A 20,251-nucleotide genomic window follows, 5' to 3' on the forward strand; every position below is an offset into this window, starting at 1 on the left:
ACCTTACTATTCTATGCTATAAGTTCACAAGCAGCTGCTTCGGCCAGAAATTACATGTGGCATTATAGAATTTGTGAAATGTCAAGAGCTTTCTGAGTATTTTCCGGAGAAATTCCGAAACTTTCAGGAAATTGCAGATATTTGCTTTGCAGTCCTATCTGGTGTGTGGAATTAATTTCTTTCCCATCCGTATACCATTTTATACGCTTGTAATTGATGAGAACAAAATAAGTTTCTGCGCATAGCGAATAGAACAGGTAATCTGGTAATTTTACTGAACCTAAGGGGGGTTGGACCCGTTGAACCCCCCTTAAATACGCCCATGAGCGTTGCTAAATTTAGCTATTCCTCCACGTTAGAAATTTTCAATTTAACAATTTAAATGTCGTAAGGTAACTGTTGTTAACATTACTTCTATGCAAAGAAAAACTTGTTACGGGGACAGCTACTTACATTTAAAAATAGCTACTTACCAGGCACGTATCTAGAAATATATTTCGAAGGGTCCGAATAAAGTGTCCCAGAAATAATAATAATGGATTGTAACCGCGATAGCAGTAACTACTTACTGATACTTTTATATGTGTGTGGGGGAGTGTGTGTATGTGTGTGCACGCGCGTGCAATGCCCTTTTTCCGGGGAAAAGGTTCCAATACTCTTCATCATGAGAACTACTCTAAACATTGAGTTCATAAGTGGTCCTTTGCTTACCGTCAGAGAGAAAGCACTGTATGTATTTAATGTATGTATATACGTATGATTTGGTTTAACCTAAGTTTTGTCCACTTTATGCACAGAAGACTAATCGGAACTGGACCTCCACTTTAAAGTGGGATCCAAATCACTATGTGTCTCCATCGGGCATCAAACCTGGGACCCCCTCCCCCTTGATTACAAGGCGACGACATTACCACTACGAGACGTTACCACACACACACACACACATACAAGTATCGCGTGAGGTGCAGCAACACACAACTAGTCCAAGTCCAACTGGAAATCAGCCTTGTGTGATTTGGTGTTTTTATATACCTAACAGTGGCTACCTACAGCGTTCAGGTTGTGTGGCAACATTGGTCGAACAAGTTGACGAGGAAAGTCAGGAAGGCGAAGGGGAGAAAAATAATCCGGGAGGTGCGTGAAGAACGTCGTCTGGAATTCGGGAGTCGGATCCCTCTCTTCTAAAGATCCAAAAATGACTCGTAAGTAACAGATTGTGTTTATTTAATGGTACACAATTTTCTGGGACTAAAATGTTGTGATAGTTAAATTTCTTACAAAATTACTACGACATAATAGCTCCTGCCATAGTCCTATTTCGTGTGACGGATTTTGTAAAACTACTAACATAATTAATTTGTGCAGACAACTTGTGTAATTTTTAAAGAGAAGACATAATGGCTTGCTTTTACCCGAGGAGGACTCATAATTTATTTGCATTGCTGATACCAGTTAGTAAAGTGTCGTAGTGAATGAAAGTAGTTCGGCCAAGCGCATGTCCTATTTTCATGTGTCAGTTTATTTTATTTTAAACTCTTAAGGAATGACATAATCAAATCAAAATGTATGAAGACAAAACATAATTTTAACTGCACAAATAAATTCTTACAAATAATTGCAACTTAAAACACTGGTCCAGAACAAATTAACCGAACTTTCACCTTGACGCAATGCACTTTTTTTTTTTTTTTTTACTGTTGAGCTGTCAAGCACAGAGAAAATATATACACTATATATATATATTTTGGAGCGAATTTACAATATAGAGATATTCTCCAATTTTGTTAATATTTCGCATACTCACTAATTTAGGCCTCACAACCACGAATCTGAAAATAAAATTTGGGGGTCACGTCTAGAAATCGGAAAATATGGGAGTCCATGATCTCGACCAACAATGTAGAATTGCTCATTATTTATAGCAAGATCTATCGTTTCACAACGAAGTATACATATTCCTGATATACTACAACCACAAATGTTAACTAGGTTTGCCTAACCCAACTGCAACTAACCTAACCTTACTGTGAATGGTGCATGTTGCTATTTGCCAATGGTGCGTGACCTATGCGTGCATGGTTCTACAACCCCAAATTTTAACTATATTTGCCTAACCTTCCTGTGAATGGTGTGTGGCCTATATGTGCATGGTTCTACAACCCCAAATTTTAACTGTTTGCCTATCCTAACCTTACTGTAAATGGTGCATGGGGCTATTCGCCAATGGTGCGTGACCTATGCATGCATGGTTCTATGATCCCGAATTTTAACTATGTTTGCCTAACCCAACTGCAACTAACCTAACCTTCCTGGGAATGGTGCATGGGGCTATTCGCCAATGGTGCGTGGCCTATACGTCCATGGTTCTACACTTTTGTAGCACGTAACTGGTGAAGAGACATTTTAAACCAAAGGAACTGAATCACAATTTTCAAACTTACCTCTAATTAAAATCTGCATTCCACATGCTGACAATTTCAAAGCATGCCTGCGTGAACACATGTAACTACACTCCTTCGGCAGAACACCAAATTCCATCAATTTGTTAACCAAACCATGACCATCCTCTTCTACACTCCACTTATATAACTGTAGTACATTAACAATCTTTTCATTTCTCTCACTTATGTAACTGTAGCACATTAACAATCTTTTCATTTCTCTCCGCCATTCTTCCACAACCAATGCTGTGAACCAAAGAGAATCGCTCTGGACAGCGTTGCAACGCTCTAGACAGCGGAACGGACGTTGATAATCATTTCTTCACATCATCAAACATGGTTGCTATGTTTGTTTATGGGGAATCATCGCTATAATTAACATTATTTTACAAGTTCTACAACTCAATGTGCAATTTAAACACGATACCCCCAAATATTACGTGCATATACGTACATAAGTACGACAGCATATTTAGTGAGTATAACAACTAGTAAACTAATTACAGAATATCTCTATAGTGTAAATTCTTACCTTATATTTTTGGTAAAAGTTTTCAATCGGAATAATGGATTTCTTCATTTTTACACAAGAAAGTACTTACTGGAATGATTTTTTCTAGCATTTGGATACTTCGTCGAGATATGTTCAGTCATCGTATAATCTGCTGGAACGGTAAATCATGTTTTTTTCACGAAAAATATCTCTGATGCATAATTGCCGTTGCTGTTCCTTTCTTGGTCTACGTGAACCGGATGATGATGACGTAATCTCCTGTCAGTGTTTCGAACGACGCAGTTGTTTTGCAAGAAGATTAAAAAATGAAAAATACATTCTCAATATTACGACCCAAAATTTTAACTGTTTGCCTAATCTAACCTTACCGTGAATGGTTTTTGGGGCTATGCATGAATGGTCTATGGGGCATTTTTCAGTTAAGAAAGTTGGAAACACTGTATACACACTGATACTACTGAAGCTGTACCCGCCATATTGTGTCTTAAGGAAATGAGAAAAGGAAGAACAATAATTACTGTTATTGACATTATTTTCGTCAGAAAAGCAAAATGTCACCTTAAAGAATGTTTCGAAATGCACAATAGGTGAGTACAAATATAAAAAGTGACGAAATATACTAGTGAGAAGTGTTTGGCCGATCGACAACATTTAATATATTTTTTCTCTGTGCTGTCAGTTATGATGGCACTAACATCAATAATAATAAGTCTCTTGGGCTGCTCGTACAACCAACCCTTGTCTACAAAAGAGAATCAAAAATAGGTAAATTAGTATATGAATAATGATAATACATAAAACAAGTTACAGAATTTATAAAAAGTGACAGTAATATAAACACAATGAAAGTCGCATATAGTACTAAAAATGGCATTATTTTATGTTAACCCTTTATCGACTGACGGGACTTTAAAGTCCCACATCCTACAAAGGCTTACTACACGACAGCTGGTTTCTCACTCAACGGCTCCTGTGCATCCCTGTTAAGTGTAGTGTCAACAAACGGCAGGAGCTGCTGGAAGTATATGCAAGGGAGCAGTAAGCAATTTCTTAGACATAAGCGTCAGTAATGCAGCCATATTGTGGCCGCGGTGGCTCAGTCGGTAACGCGTCTGACTACCATGCTAAAGGTCCCGGGTTCGATCCCCGGCCGGTTCAAATCCGGAAACTTTTCTAACGATGGAAGCGGCCCCAGCGCCCACCCAGCATCGAATAACATGGGTACCTGGGGGTTAAAGGCGGTCAGGGGCGTGATGCTGATCACATCACTCCCACTCACGACTGGATCAAGAAAGTGTGGGGCGTTACCGTCACACCCCCTATATGCCTTCATGGCATGGTGCTATGCACAGGGGAGCACTTTACTACTTACTAATGCAGCCATATTGACCTCATAACAGTGCACTGAGAAAAATTGTATCAAGAAAAGTTGTTTGCTTTCATGTCCTCTATAAGTTTCTGTGGTCCGTGGGTGTCATTATTTGATTGAGTTGGTGTTTCAAGTCCACTTTATGCACAGAAAAGCTGACTGGACCTACAGTTTAAAGTGGGATCCGAACCACTATGTGCCTCCACTGCATATCGAACCCAGGACCCCTTGATTAGAAGGCGACGACGTGTGTGTGTGTGCCATTAAAGTGACACCCTGTATATTTAACAGGTTTATCCAGCAACAGTTTTTGTTTTAAAAATCAAAACATATTTGAATTTTATGTAAAATATAATGCTCTCGAAAACTAGAAACAGTTAAAAATAGAAGTAAGATACGAACATACTAACCAAGTACAATGCATAATTTAACTTCCCATGGGTACTTCTATGTTGTTACAACCCAGAAGTGTCCATGAGTGTACATTTTGGTATTTATTCCAACTTGGATGAAAGTGAGGAGGTCCCACACAACATTGAAGATTTTGACATGTGCACTTGTGTTCAAACTCATTCATGTTGATCCGCCTGACCCTGTGGCCGAGTGGTTAGCACATCGCACTGCGACGCCAAGGGTCCCGGGTTCGAATCCCGGTCGGGCTTGGTTGTTTGTGAATGTCCATTCATCATTTCATCACTCATCCCCATCTTCGCAAATTAGCCAAGAGGCACAAAACGCGAAGTAAAATAAACTCAATCAATCAATCAATCATTCATGTTGATCCATTTTTCAGATCATTTTTAAGTATTTCGCATGCCATGTTTTAATTTGCAGCATTTGTCATTTTAGGCATAGGCTAGTTCTTTGCTAGTTACTTGTGGTTACTAATAAGAACTTGTTGAGAAACACACCTAATTCCCTGCATATGCTGTAGGTGGCAACCAGCGGGAGCTTGCTCGTGTCAAGAACCAGAAGAAGCTGTTGGAGCAGCAGAAGAAGAAGGGTTCCAATGACAAGAACTCAAACAAGGGAATGACTCTTGAGCAAAGGAAGCAGAGGTTAATATTTGCTACAATTTTGTGTACTGTAGTTGGGTCCAGGGTGGATTGATTTAAATTAGGTGATTTCTTTTTTAAAAATCTGATTTAAATCACTAAATAAATAATTTATAGAATAATGTACATAAGAATATTTTAGATATCAGAAACACTTTTGGTGAAAGTACATTACTCACGTAATCATTTAATGGTGGTTATTAAGTTCTAAGATAGGAAAATAAAAGAAATAAAATATATGTGTGAAGCTCATACGAAAGTAAATGTAAACACAGAATTTCTCTTGATTTAAAATTTGATAATTTTATGGGCAAAAATAGCAAACATTTTGTGCAGAAAAATATACAAAATACTAATCATGTTAAACCATAAGCCATGTTAATACGTATCATTAAACTGTAAATAAACATGGCAGCTGATATTTTTCAAACTATCATTAAAAAATCTCAATTTCAGCTACAAAGACTGTAAGAATATTTAAGTTAATATTTTAAGTTACAATTATAGAGTACATCCAGAATGATTTAGTTTCACTGGAAGAAAAGTTACTGAAATTATTATTAGTTTCATAAAAAAATTCAACAAACATTTCCGTAGTAGTTAGTTTCAGAAACAGAAAAAATTATAGGAATTGTAGCTTTCCTGGTGAAGTGATTCGAACAGGTGTTCTTGGGTTACCAGCCAGGTTAAATTGGTGAAAATGAGAGCAATGTATGCCCTCGAAACATTGGAGGCCAACTCCAATTTAACCTGGCTGGTAACCCGAGAACACCTGTTCGAGAAAAGTGTATGTTTATGCATATTTTTTATTTGCTTTAATCAAACTGTTCAAATACTTTACAGGGACATTTACTAGAAAAAGCCTTTCTATAAAAAAAAATATATCTATGTGCATGGTGCCAAAAACCATGCAAGCAATTTTAAGCATGTTTTTTTTAAAAAAATCAACAAAAATGATTTTTATCCACCCTGGTTGGGTCCTTTTATTTTTAATTAAGTTAAGGTAATAAAAAGTTTTTAGAACTGAATAGTTACATACATATAGACATTATAATGTATACTGAGGCCTAGTTTTTTATTATATAGCATTAAATTTTGATATTTTATTGAAGTGTTCATGCTATATCACTGTCACTGATTCATAGGTTAATCCAGGAGTTCCCAAACTTTTTCTTTTCATGGCACCCTTAGTGTTTCTTGATGCCAGGTGTTGGAAACATGCATGGACATTATAAAACCTAACAACCAAGGCATTTACAGATGCAATACCCCTTTGCACCCCACGCATGAAGTAGATAGCAGCACCTGTACATGTCCAAGATAACAGTAAATGTGAGCACCCTTCATTACTCTGCACATGTCAATATGGTAATCTAACTCCATCCAGGCACATTTCAGCAATGGTTTGCACTGCAGCGTTAATGCGATATAGTTCTTTGCTGGTGGATCTTTGTGAAATCTTGTACAAAACCGACGTTGCATGCTCCCGACCAACCTACTCTCACAAAATGCTTTCTCCTTTCCACTGGGCTATTTTACAACTGGTCAGCCTGGCACCAGAATTTAAAACTACAGGGGCTGTTCCCAAGAAAAACCTTAAGGTTGTGTTCAAATGTATTTCATGGATATTTGATTGATGCAAATGTAGTAGCAAATAAAATGAGAAAAGTATGTGGTAATGTATAAATCCTACGAAAAAAGAACGGAAGAATGAAGATGTGAATATGCAGATAGTTGGAAATGGCTCTTTGTGAGCAGCATGTATGTATGTATGAATGTGTATGTCATGCAGCTAGGTATGGGAATAACTTGGGACAAATCTGCTTTAGTTTGGTTTTGGGATTACTGGGTCTCTGTGATGAACTGATGCCTCAGGTACTGGCCTTAGGGCAGAACTTAACACTTTCTTCTAATGGAAACAATTTGTTCTAAATTTACCTTTACAACTTTTCTCCACAATAAAACCGAAATGGATTGATAAGACTTTTTTTTTTGCATATTGAACAGGAAGTTCCAAAGTTTATTGTGATACTAGTAGATCTCCACATGACACCCTTGGTTACACAAATAACATCGCCAGCTACTCTACAGTTTGTTCCTGTTGCAAGTTGTAATGATAAAATATAACAACTGAACTGGAGTTGCATGTTTATTTTGATCTACCACAGAAATCTGTAGCTCAGGAACAACATTGGGATAATAGAGAATTATTAATATTTTAACATTCTACCCTGAGTAGAGTAACAGTGTCTTGGGGTAATGATAAGTCTTCTGCATTATGTTTTAAATGCTTAATTTGTGTAAGAGCTCTGTTTGGAAGAATTAAGCATTAAAAATTTGACGAGAGACCTGGATCACTGACACCAAACTTCTGATCTGAAATCTCAGATCCATTTGGCCACTCTTATTACAAACACAAGTGCCCATTATGGATGTCCATCATCCTTTTGAGTAGAAACAAAACAATGATTGTTACATGCACAAAAATCATAACTTGGCCATCTTAGTTCATTTAGATTTTATAGAGGACCATAGTTGTAAAGATAATTTTTTGAATTTTAGCTCTCTGTAGATATGTTGCAGGTTGTACATAATATTTAGGAGTTATTTTCTTAAGTAGTACAATTTGTCTTCTGAATGTGGATTTCCATTGATCTGGATTTTTTTGTTTTATTAGGCACATCCAGAAAGTAAGTTTCCCTGGGGTCGCGCACAAAAAAGAAAACCTTATTTCATTCAATGATTTATTGCCACAGCACTTGTCCAATTACTTGTCACCGTAATTCCCACTGGAATTCAGGCACTTGTCATAGCGAGGAACCAACTTCTGTATACCAGCATCGTAGAAGTCCGCCACCTGGGCACCGAACCACTGTGTGACAGCCGTGTGAACCTCTTCATCACTATGAGAATGTTGACCGGACAGGAACTTTTTCAGGTGCAAGAACAAGTGGTAATCAGTGGTAGCGAGATCCGGGCTGTACGATGGATGATCGAACACCTCCCAACCGAACCTGTCCAGAAGGGCTGCAGTGCACCTATCCATATGCAGCTTCGCATTGTCGTGCAGCAAGATCACACCAGCACTGAGCTTACCGCGTTGCTTATTCTGAATGGCTCGTCGCAATGTCCCCAGTGTTTCACAGTAACAGTTAGTGTTCACAGTCTCACCTCTGGGCAGAAACTTGATGAGCAGAATGCCTTTTCTGTCCCAGAACAACGTGCACATCACTTTTCGCGCCGACACACTCTGAACTTCGTCCTGCCTGGAGATCCACTGTGACGCCAATGCATGGACTGCTGCTTGCTTTCTGGGGTGCTGCATGCAACCCACGTTTCATGCCCAGTGATGATCCGGTTGAGAAAATCGTCATCATCGTCGTAACGCTGCAGAAATGTCAGCGCCGTGCCCATGTATTTTCCTTTGTGTTCGGGCATCAGTTGTTTCGGCACCCACCAGGCACACAATTTCCGGAACAAGAGGCATTTGGTAACAGTGTCGTGCTACAACGACCGAGAAATCTGCGAGAAATGGCTGCTGAGTTCCGTGATCGTGACGCGGCGATCCTCCTTCAGTAAATGTCCTGTACCAACGACGCATCATCTGCTTGCTCACGACGACTTTCCCATACATCTGGCATAGCTGACGATGAATTTCGATCGGCTGTATGTTTTGTGCATTCAAAAACTTGATCACCGAACGAAGCTCGCACGAGGTGGGAGATGGAATAAGAGCCGCCATGTTTCATCGCTGCTGCGACACTACTGAGGACATTCGGGAGGCATCTTCTAGGACATTCACTAGCCAGGGCATGTGTCTCTCACGCATGTGCAAAACCTTTTTCAATACACATGGCCTGCCATGAAGTGGATATTTTAGGCTGTTAATACACTCCTTTATTATATATGGGGGGGGGGGGGGATATGAGCAGGTCATGCTATTTTTCAGTTTAAGGTTCTTTGTTGCATCCTCTACTTAAGCAGTTGGTTGGTATATTTGATAAGGTTAGGCAGACACAGATCAGTTGGCTGCTTATAAGGAGACTGTTCCCGTGCATAGAGTGAAAATGTATCGTAAATGCTTCAGTGATTGAATTGTTCCTGTCGAGTTCTTCATTTTCATTGGAGAGAAGTTGTGTGTGTGTGTGATCATTGTTTTTTTATGAAGAACCAGAGTTCTTTCATATTTCCTGCTATAACATTAGATTCAATCCTTTTCTTTAAATATCTTGAGTATGCATCATGCACATTATTTTTGAACCTGGTTGATAAAGTTTTTGAATGTTGTTGCATGAATCTGGGTATTAACTACGTGGTGTTTCAGTTTCCGATGTTACTTTGATTTGGATGCAAGATTTCTCATAATTTGTCACGTGAAGCAACAAGGCTACAGACAGGAAAAAGAGATGGGGGGGGGGGGGAGGGGACTAATTCAGTGAGCAAACACAGACATAACCAGTGCTCTAAAAATTTTCTTCAAAGCTAGGTGCCAGCTCTGAATATCAGGCACCAGGGAACCACCTACTAGCAATTGTGCATACTACAGTATGTTTCGCAATCTAAACTTTAAAACTGTATATTGTCACGAACCCTGACTCGAACCATAGACCTCCAAGTCTAACACTGGGTTACCCTCAGAGTCCGTGGGACATATGTTTGCCGGGGCTCACCAGGGATCTCACAGCCACTGCGCTCACCTGACACAGAACTAGGTTCTTGGGCTGTACACTCTTTTCTCATCTGTACTCCCGGCAGAAGAGTACAAGATACAAAGAGAAAAGGGCAAATTATGGGGGTTCCACCACTTAACTGCAAAGAGTTAAGACTTAAAACTATGACTTACAATTATGACTTCTGGAAAAAGAACTTGCATGCAATCACCTTCTAAACCAAGACCATAAGAAGAGAAACACGTAGATGAACTTAATAAACATATATTCTTTGGTAAATGTTACAGTATTTGAATTTATACAGAATTTGATGGGTTCACTCGCCATGAGTGATCGTTCGAAGTGTACATATCGATCTGACTGATCGAATCTCCTTCCTTTGGAGTTTTACGATGAACCTTCAATTTACATGGGCCCGTTAGGCCTGCTGGTATACAAAAATATACAGAAGTACATACTTTACCTTACGGCTGTTAATATCTTCGTGAATATAGCGTCATCACTACTTCTGAGTCTAACTTCTAAACTCAGGGTTGAACCTGGGTTCGAACTGGGACTCTAGACTAAAGACTCTCTCTGGTACTGAATCTCAAAAGACTCAACTGAACTCTGAACTGCACTTGAACTTGAACTCGAACTTGAACTAACTTTGTGGAGGAAAAGTGAGCTTTTATATTACTCAAAAAGGCGTTGTCACCATAGGGGTTATCTAATTTACGTCAGATTCTTCGAACTCTGATTGACGTCAAAATCTAAGAATTTACAAGTTTCTAAGGAATTGGAAAGTTCTATCTACCATATATGGAAGGTTGACGTTTTGGTTGTTTTCTGGCTGAGGAAGGCGTATAAGGAAAACTTGGGAATTAATTACGTGCTCGAGGCACGTGGACTCATCAACTTTCCAAACAAACAGGAAGCTTGTGGTAGCTCATTATTTTTCTCTGCGGCTTGGCTTCTGATAACCCTTGACAGCGCTTGCATCATTTGGCAAACAAACAAGGCGGTTTATCAACCAATGCGGGCAGATCTGTGACCACTGCGGTCACCGAAGATAACCTATATCCTGTTGTGGCTTTCGCTAGTTGATAACAACGTCGTTTTCCTTGTCCAAACAGCTCTTCTAAGCTTCTTTAAAACTTAGCATTGCGAAGCAATGAATAAAATAAAGAAATGTTTTGGTAGATGGAATATGGTAGTAGAATAGCATGACTGAGTTCGATTCTCGTGGGATGCCTAATTTCTGGGTGTGACAATACCCTCCACCTTAGATGGAAACATCTCCTGATGTTCTGCTTCATCTTCGGTGTTTGAATGTTTTAATTTGAGGTGTGTTGAAGCTATATTCACTAGATTTCACAAATCATTTTAGCCGTACACATTATAATTATACTATATTTGTTTGCATTAAGTTAGTTGTTAAACGAACTTAAACTGACTGCTTTTGTGCAGCAAACACTAATACTAATACCAACATTATATAAGCAAATAAATGATAGGTAAATGAATAAAGTAAATTCTATAATGTTTAGGTTACACTGGGTTTTCTGATCATACTTATGAATATAATCTAACCAAAAAGGTAAGTGATGCTAATTCCATAGCATCATACATATTCTTCTTTGTATGACAAGGATCAAAGGGATCCAATGAGATTCTTACACTATTACCTGTAAGAAGAGCTCTAAGCAAACTGGGCTTAGGTTCTGTTTCAGATACATGTGAATATGCAATTAATGTAGGGAAGGGCTTTTCTTCCGTACATAACAAAGTAAAACTACTAAACATATTTGAATCTTGTGATACAAGAATTTCATGGTATTCTTCTACAACTCTAAAGATACATTTTAGAACATGTTGATATAACAAATTTCTTTCTTTGGTCTTTCGACATTTACTTGAAGCAAAACATATAAATGCTGCTACGTTCGCTTTAAAAGGCTGACACATTGGTTCAATTTCTCCGTATCGATAGAAAATATTTGCTCTATCGTAGGCGTATTGAATAAATTTGTCGGTTGACATAATTGGATTTTGCATTATGTATGCTGTGAACAATTTATGTTCTCGCCGATTTTTGGCTTTTCTTACTTGTTTATTTATATGCCATCTAACATATGGGTCATCTTCAGCTATCATGAGCTGTATGAGGGTTTCAGGGCTTATTCCTGGAATACTCATAATTGACTACTGTAATCAGTAGAACTGATGATTTTTGTTTTTCTTCAGAGAGAAACAACGATCATCACTCTACCTTGCCAAGTTCAAAAGTCAAACAAAAATGTAAAGAAAGAAATGAAACTTAAAGACTTAAAGAATATTTAAACCATAAAACACATTAACTTTTCACCTTATGTGATCCGTTATTAACCCTTCACCTGAGGTGATACGATAGTATATATATATGAGATAGATATATGGTTGATTAGTATATAGTTCAACAACTTAAACTATAGATGTATAGATATTATATGATGTTGATAAAGCGTTATATATTGATATATCAACTATATAGTCGTTGATTGCATTACCTAGATACTTTACAATACTTAAGGATATATTCTTAGTTGATTACATAGGATTATTATATTGAATATACTGATTACATTGATATATTTAATTAATGTCTAATGATTACGTATATATATGGACTTTATAGTACACTTTGTAAATATATATAGATACTCCAAATAGTTATACATAAACATATAGAATGAAAGTATGTCATGCACAGTCTCTTCCTTTCGGAAACACAATTTGACTTCCACTGTTTTCACTATATGAGTTCACTCATGTTTTTGTGTGATAAACACTGTTTATAGTTTCTGTGAAATTGTTCGTGCACTGTTAACTGAAACACAACGAAGTTAAGAGTTTTTTTTATATCTGATCTTTCTAGTTTCAATGGAGTTCGCAAAACTCAACAAGTCTTTACAGGTTCCCATCCTGTACAAAGGAACATATACACAAACTATTAGTATACATAGATACTTTTATGTTATGAAGTATATAAACTCTTAAATTTGGTCCATAGTGATATATCCTGATTCATTGGTAGGATTCACTACGCGTATAGGTTCTTCATAGTTTCTTTCAGACTCAAAATGAATAACTGGTGGAGAAGGTAACGGTCGTGAAATATTCATAGGTTTTACTCTTATCCTTCTCTCACTATGAGACTTTTGTCTCTTACATTCACATGTGTTTATATACACTTTCCATATTAAGTAAAATATAATTAAATAAGTCTGTAAGGTTAATATGGATAACCATAAGAGAGTAGATATCTCGTATCTAGTATTCCTTAAATTTATAATACACTCTTTATTATGACATAAGTAAGGTATAGTTATATTCTCATTTTTCATATCGGTCCATGTTAATGGAACTAAGTGACTTATACTTGCTGTAGTATCTACAGGTAAGATACAAGGAAAAGTACTTCTAATATGAAGTCTTTCATCATATTTAATATGACATGAGCAACCTAAATGGATTAAGGTAACTCCATATTGAAATTCTACTTGAAAGTTGAATTCAATATCTTTACATACAATACGTAAAGTACGATTGTATTTTCTGTTTCCTACAAAGGCTTGAGTTGAAACATTAAACTTGTAAAACTCTAGATCATTATTGTTTCTAGTACAAGTCATATTGCAAAACTTATAAATCTCTAGTATGTTTTGTGTTATTGTAGCGATTACACATTTCTCAAAGTTACTTAAGAATCCATGTTTCGTATGTACGAAACATAAACTATTCTCAACAATATCACATTCAGTGGTTAATAAACTCTTAGAATTATCATCATAGGCTACATTTATATCTTCATTATACACACTACAGATCTCAGTCTGTTTCCTAAAATAAATCTGTTTTACAGAAAAACTTCGTAAATGTCTCTCATTTGAGATTATTGGAATCTTGATAGCGAACAATACTTTGTTTTTGGATATTACACATTCTACTAAAGGTGAATTATAAAATTGACCTAAATTATTAACATCTATACTTATAGAATGGTTAGTTTTTATGACCTTTTGTTGAACATTCAACAAATCTTGCTGAAACTCAGCAAATGAAATTAACTTTGGATGAACAATTCTTTGTTGACATGAATTAATCAATATCATTAGATTCTCATTTGTACAAATTGATAATGTTTTAAAATTTAACCATGACAAAGCTGGTGAATCATAAATCTTATTTCTTATAACATTATAACCTTCTCTATCTACAAAAAGCGTTTTGACATGCAATTTTTCAACTCTGAAATATTGCCAACCATATGTAAGAGGATCGGCGTTGAAGGTATGGTTACCTACATGTGAAATTACATTTTCCCAATCAATTACATGTGGTTGTTGAATCGAAATAGTCATTTCATATATAATAGGTAATGAGGTTTCATAATATATAGGAGAGCTTAACTCTTCTATTTGTAAACCAGAATTTACATAAGTGGGTATTTGCAATGCTGACAATAGTGAAAAACTCATAAGAAATACAAATGTAAATAGTCAGGATGAATGTGTTCTATTTAATTGCGAATGTTGTGGTTCAGTGAGAGGATTAGCACTAGTCTCAAATGATATACAACTAGGCTTTCCTTCAAAATTTGGATTATGAAATCTTATTCTTGTTTCATCGAGACTTGATCTTACATTTGCTCTTAACATTGCTCTATCCTTAAACTCTCTAATTTCTTTACAAGTTGTCATCCATATCAAATAAAATGTGACTACAATAACTAACAATGCTATTACAACACATATGTAAACAGCAATTTCTTCGATAGTTGTAAGTTCACAAGCATGAGCTTCTACTTGACTTACTGGTATCGTACTCATAGGGATAGCAACATTTTGTACTAATCGATTGGTTCGATTTAATTTAAAAATACACCACATTAGTAGAATTGAAATAATTCCATTCCAAAGGTAAAATATTAAATTATTTGTTGTATCTGAAGGTACAATAGCATTTCCTATACTGTTAACTAAGTTTTCAACTTCATTTAACAAGTCTTTTCTCTCTGTAGCAGATTGATTTTCAGTCGTAGGTTTGATATAGATGTGTGGTAATTTCTGTGTCCAGTTACTATCTAAACAATCTTGAAATGATTTGAACTCGAGCATTTCTTGTTTAGTCTTCATATCTGTAACTTTTAAGGTGGGTATATGAGACCAACTGGCTGGAATTACTCTAGATATTTGAAAATTAGATTCAGCGTTATCTGAGCAAGGAAAAGTTTGAGGGATGAATACTTCATCACTAATCTTTGCAGAACATGTGCATGGTAAATTTAATTCACTAGCTCCGGGTTGGTTTCCATGAGTAGGAAATTTACGTGTATTTTCATTACATGTAACTTCGATTTCATCTAATGCATTTGTTATCACATACTTATCTGGTGAAATTTCGGTAATAACTATTGGATTTCCCTGGGTACATTGGAATGTACAGACTTTTGCTAATTCTTCTATGGTAGCTCCCTCTCTAATCTTCTGTGGGCAACCGGTGCCTATTACAGCATCGTGTCCATAACGTGGTAAGTAACATAACTTATCGGTATGAGGGTTACATGTTGAAAGGAATGTTCCTGACAACATTCTAACACTCGTACTCGTAGTGGCTGCATAACTAATAGAATGTAGTAATATACATGTAGAATTATGCCATCTAAAGGGTACAGTTTGAAACTGTTCTAATAACACTCTGTCTCCTATCCTAATTATAGGAATCTTGATATGAAAAACTACATTTGTGTCTGAGAAAATACATTGGGTAATTGGCAAACTGTAATATTGACTTAATTTATTTAGTGGGATAGCTAATGTAAACCCTTTCTTTGATATTTTATCCATTACATTTAGTAAATCATCCCTTAGCGTTGGTGGTCTAATAGAAGTCATGGGTAGAGTATTATGAAAACATGCGTTCTGAATCTCTCTATACTCTTGTTCTATTATTTGATTCAATACAATTTTATGAAATAACATCATTCTCATCTGTTCTAACAATCCTTTATATTGTAGATTTTGTGACATATTCATTAGTTCAGTGAAATGAAAGTTTTCTAATGATCTAATTTGTTCAAATTTCTCTTCAACAGCATCTAATGATTTATTTATTTGTTTAGCCATATCTTTTATACCATGTCTAATAGTTACGATATCTCTATCATAAGTTTTCAAACTTCTAGTGATTTTCAAAATAGCTTGCTTTAATTTACGATTTTCTAATTTAGAACTTTGAATTTCTTTATCTGTTGCTACTGAGCAACACCATCCAAGAAAATCTCCCAAAAATGGCAGAAGTCCTCGTTTCTTACGAGCTGGTTCATTTTCAAAGTATTCGTCGGTAGGAAATTCTAAAGATGATTTATTTATATGAGCAAGAAAAGCTTCTTGTAGCTCACCTATGGCTTCATCAATGAAACAAAATAATGAATCGGTTTCTTCGTGTTGGGTGCATAAATGACTTCTTTCTGAATTTGAGATTTTCCATAAACTGGGTTCTATTACTGGAGGTTTAACTAAAACATTTTCATATACTAAAGGTATGGTCGCTTCATACATCGTAATTCCACTAATTATATTCCAATATCCTCCTGATACTAAACGTATGGGTGGTAATGGATTTCCAATTGCTTGGAAACTAATAGTTACCAGTATACCGAAGTAGACTTCCAAAAAGAATAGACGTGACATCTTCAGGCTCTGTTTCATCTGGGTCTGGCTGGTTGATGGGTATCTTTGGAAATTCTACCAATTCGTTCACTAAGAATTCTGAAACTGGTTAGAAAGACTAAAAATAAAACTTTATTAATTATTTGCACAAGATTAGTAATCTTACTAATAAAAACATTAGCTTAGAGTCTTAGGGTACTTAATTACTTTTAGGTAACTTCAGTCCATTGCTGGCTTTCAAAATCCAACTAGTATTTCCAAGAGGGTATGGTGCTGTAGGCAGGCTGTAAAATCCTAGCCTGTCTATGGTCGGGTCAAAGTGGCAAGTAAATTTCCACTTGTCACCGTACATCCTTATACTACATTGTATATAGTCATCCAACTGGATGGCACTCTGTCTTAACCACATTTCTCGGTCTGTCTTATCTGGTCTTAATGCTAAACCAAAACGAATATAATTCATGTAATGTCTCTCAAGTACACATTTCCCTTGAATTGATTCTGGTGTGACTATAGGCAAAATATTTGTTCCATACGGAATATGTTTATTCTCCCTAGCTACGAAAGCTTTCTTAAAAGGGCCTTTCATAAACTTATGAGTAAGACTAGCTATTTCTAACATGTCTTTCACTTTTATGGTTTTTGCTACTGACAAACTTGGGTCTTCTGTTTCTTTAGAAGTTGTCCTATCTTTACTGCTACTTGCTCCTTCGTTAACTTTTTCCATACTTTCAGTTTTCTTTGCTTTATCCAATTGAGCTTGTCTTAATTCAATTGAACTATGAGCTTTTTCTAAATAATCAGAAAATTCGGAGGAGAGAGTTTTGATAGACAATGTCGAACACTTAGAAGTGACTTCGACAACATCACTCTCGTCCTCTGAAGAAATTGAGATGGTTCCTTTGGAAGAAGGGTCATCACTGCTCAACGTGATAGTCCCTCTCCCTGATAATGTCTCAAAACATGATGAATCTAAAATTGTTACCGTCTCTTTACTTGAAGTTGGTTTTGGGCTAGAAGTGGCTAGAGGTAGGTCTATTTCAAATACACTATAAGTGATACCTGAGGGTAAAGTTTCATTATTTGTGGCATTTGAACAAGCACTAGCACTAGAATCACTAATGGTTATAGTCTCCTGGTGTAAAAGTTCTAACTCCTGTTGAGCATATCGTCTCAAATGATGATCGAGTTGAGTTTTATAAGTATTCTCAGAATCCATTCTGAAATCTATGCTACAATTTACAATCCTTAGTTCACTTTAGATTTTGAAATTTCTCTCGGGGTTTATATGTGCTATCAGCTTGATAGTATTTGTTTCTTTATCAAAACTAGATGCAAATAACCATGTACTTCCGTACTTCTGAAAATTCTCTAATACAAATTCCTTTGTAGTACGTGCAACTTTCTTAAGGAAAGCATTTACATCAATCCCATGTAGTATGGCAAATTGAATATTAGCGTCTAAAAATTGTTTCCACTCGAATAATGTCCCTTCTTTAATCATAGAAGTTCCTCTAAACAATAAATGGTCTATGTTAAAAAGATCGTAGACGTTTTCAAATATCCAAGTCCAAATATCGGGATTTGTAAGATCCAAAGCCATCAAAATCTTGTGGTTCTCGGGGTTTGTGTCTGAGGAGGAAGGGAAGAAAAAAAATACTGTTACTCATCTCCCTGATACACAAGTCCTTGATCAGTTCTATGATATGGAAACAAATTCAGTTTCGGGGTCCTATCTCCATAGTCCCGTACAAACAGACAAATATCACTAACACGATTTCCTGGTTGGTGCAACACTAAATTAGGATGTTGATCTCTTAAAATACCATTTACAAGGTCCGTAAAGTATTGTACTATGCGGGTTTCATCTCCGCGAACTATATTACGTAGTTCATAGATGTATAAGATTTTACATGGATTTTCACTTTCCCTAACTATGATCTTTTTCATCGTAATTAACGGTTCTCCTGGGAGAATAAAATGCTGTCTTGCAGTATAACTTATTGGTTGATGATTGTGTGGATAACAATAGTATGGCAGTTTAAGTCTGTCGAGTTCTATAATGTTCACTCTACATTTATTTCTCCAATATCTAAAAGGTATTATCCTTTTCAAAGCTACTATCATATCTCTGGGTATAGATTCACTCATTTTGAAAAATAACAAGTTCTTTCGTCGTCAAATTCTGGACAGTTTGTGTATTTTTGAACACTTTTATAACAAAATTCTTTGCAAAACCTACAAAAATATTCTTCGGGTAATATCAGTGTTACAGGAGCTTTAAATAAGTACTCCTTTTCTTGTCTTAACACATAATATTGAAATTTATAGCAACTAATATTCACACAATACAATCTATTATATCCAAAATCTGGAAATTCGGCTAATAGTCTGCTTTTACAATAAGGGCAATGTACCTTATTTCTTTCCTGTAAAACGGCTATAAGATGGAGGTTCATTGGTTTAACTTCCTTTTCTTAAATGGTTGAGATAATATCTCTAGGTGGTTTGGTTCACCTCCTTGTACTAGTTCTATAGGCACTAATGGTGGTGGACCATACGGTGTGCACAATTCAAACAATCTTCTGGTTAAGGCGTAATAAACATCTGCAAAGTTTACTACAGTGACTTTAGCAAGTATGTCATTCATGACATATTCAAACCTTGAGATACTCTGATTTTCTAAAACTTGCTCTACAGTAAATCTTTTGGTGTCAAAGAAATAAAGTAAAAACTCTTTATACTTAATCTTTCTATTCTCTAATTCTAGAGGAATATGAGGATACTTTTTCAAATAATGTATTGACATTGGTTCTTACTTCTTAATACTTTTCTCAGTGGAAGGTGGTACTCTACCAAGTCTTATATGTCCGGTCGAATCGGTGGTAACCTTTAATTTCCAATTCAATCCGTATTTCTTTCTCCACTCTGATAGAACTGTTACTGTAATTCTCTTAACGTTAAACAATAATCTGCTCCACTCTAAATAAGGGATTTCTTGAACTCCTCCACTAATCTCGGGATTTATTTGATAGTTAGCAAATGGCACATAATATGAACAAAGGCTCTGTGCAAAAAAAACAAGAGCACTCGGTCCTATACTCTTCTTAACTTCAATTAAGGAACAACCAATAAACGTTTCGATTAGAATTTCATCTATCGTTTCTTGCACTCGTCTTCTGACGGCGTCTGGTATTAATAACACGTTGAAAATATCTAATTCGGTTAACTCTCCTTCAGATTTAGACATTGATCACAAAACACTTAAACATAAGAGGTATTTCGCATTAACTAGTATGATCTGGCCTCTTATTTGGTGACACAACTCATAAGGTTTCTTAACTCACCTAACTTCTTATTGCTCTTCGTGAGAAGAAACAGGATGTAGATCCTAAATTGTCTCAGATGAAGATATCAGCTGGGTCAATCTTTAAGTAGAACCTGTTAAAGATAAATCCTGATATAGGCGAAGATATATTTATGATTTGCAATAGATAGCAAATATATATT

The 20,251-nt window shown here is 36.1% G+C and overlaps 1 protein-coding gene across 1 annotated transcript in view; it reads left to right on the top strand.

Moving 5' to 3' along the window:
• Positions 1 to 1,048: 1,048 nt before the first annotated feature.
• Positions 1,049 to 20,251, top strand: part of LOC145994749 (modifier of protein aggregation 4) — a 32,436-nt gene continuing 13,233 nt past the window's right edge. Inside the window, exons 1-2 of the mRNA XM_083130970.1 lie at positions 1,049 to 1,202; positions 5,259 to 5,382. Coding sequence (XP_082987096.1) covers positions 1,196 to 1,202; positions 5,259 to 5,382 — 131 coding nt within the window. The 5' untranslated portion in view covers positions 1,049 to 1,195. The remainder of the gene's footprint in view (positions 1,203 to 5,258; positions 5,383 to 20,251) is intronic.

This window comes from Lepisma saccharinum, chromosome 11 (assembly GCF_977018435.1).
Source record: "Lepisma saccharinum chromosome 11, izLepSacc3.1, whole genome shotgun sequence".
Classification (NCBI taxonomy): Eukaryota; Metazoa; Arthropoda; class Insecta; order Zygentoma; family Lepismatidae; genus Lepisma; species Lepisma saccharinum.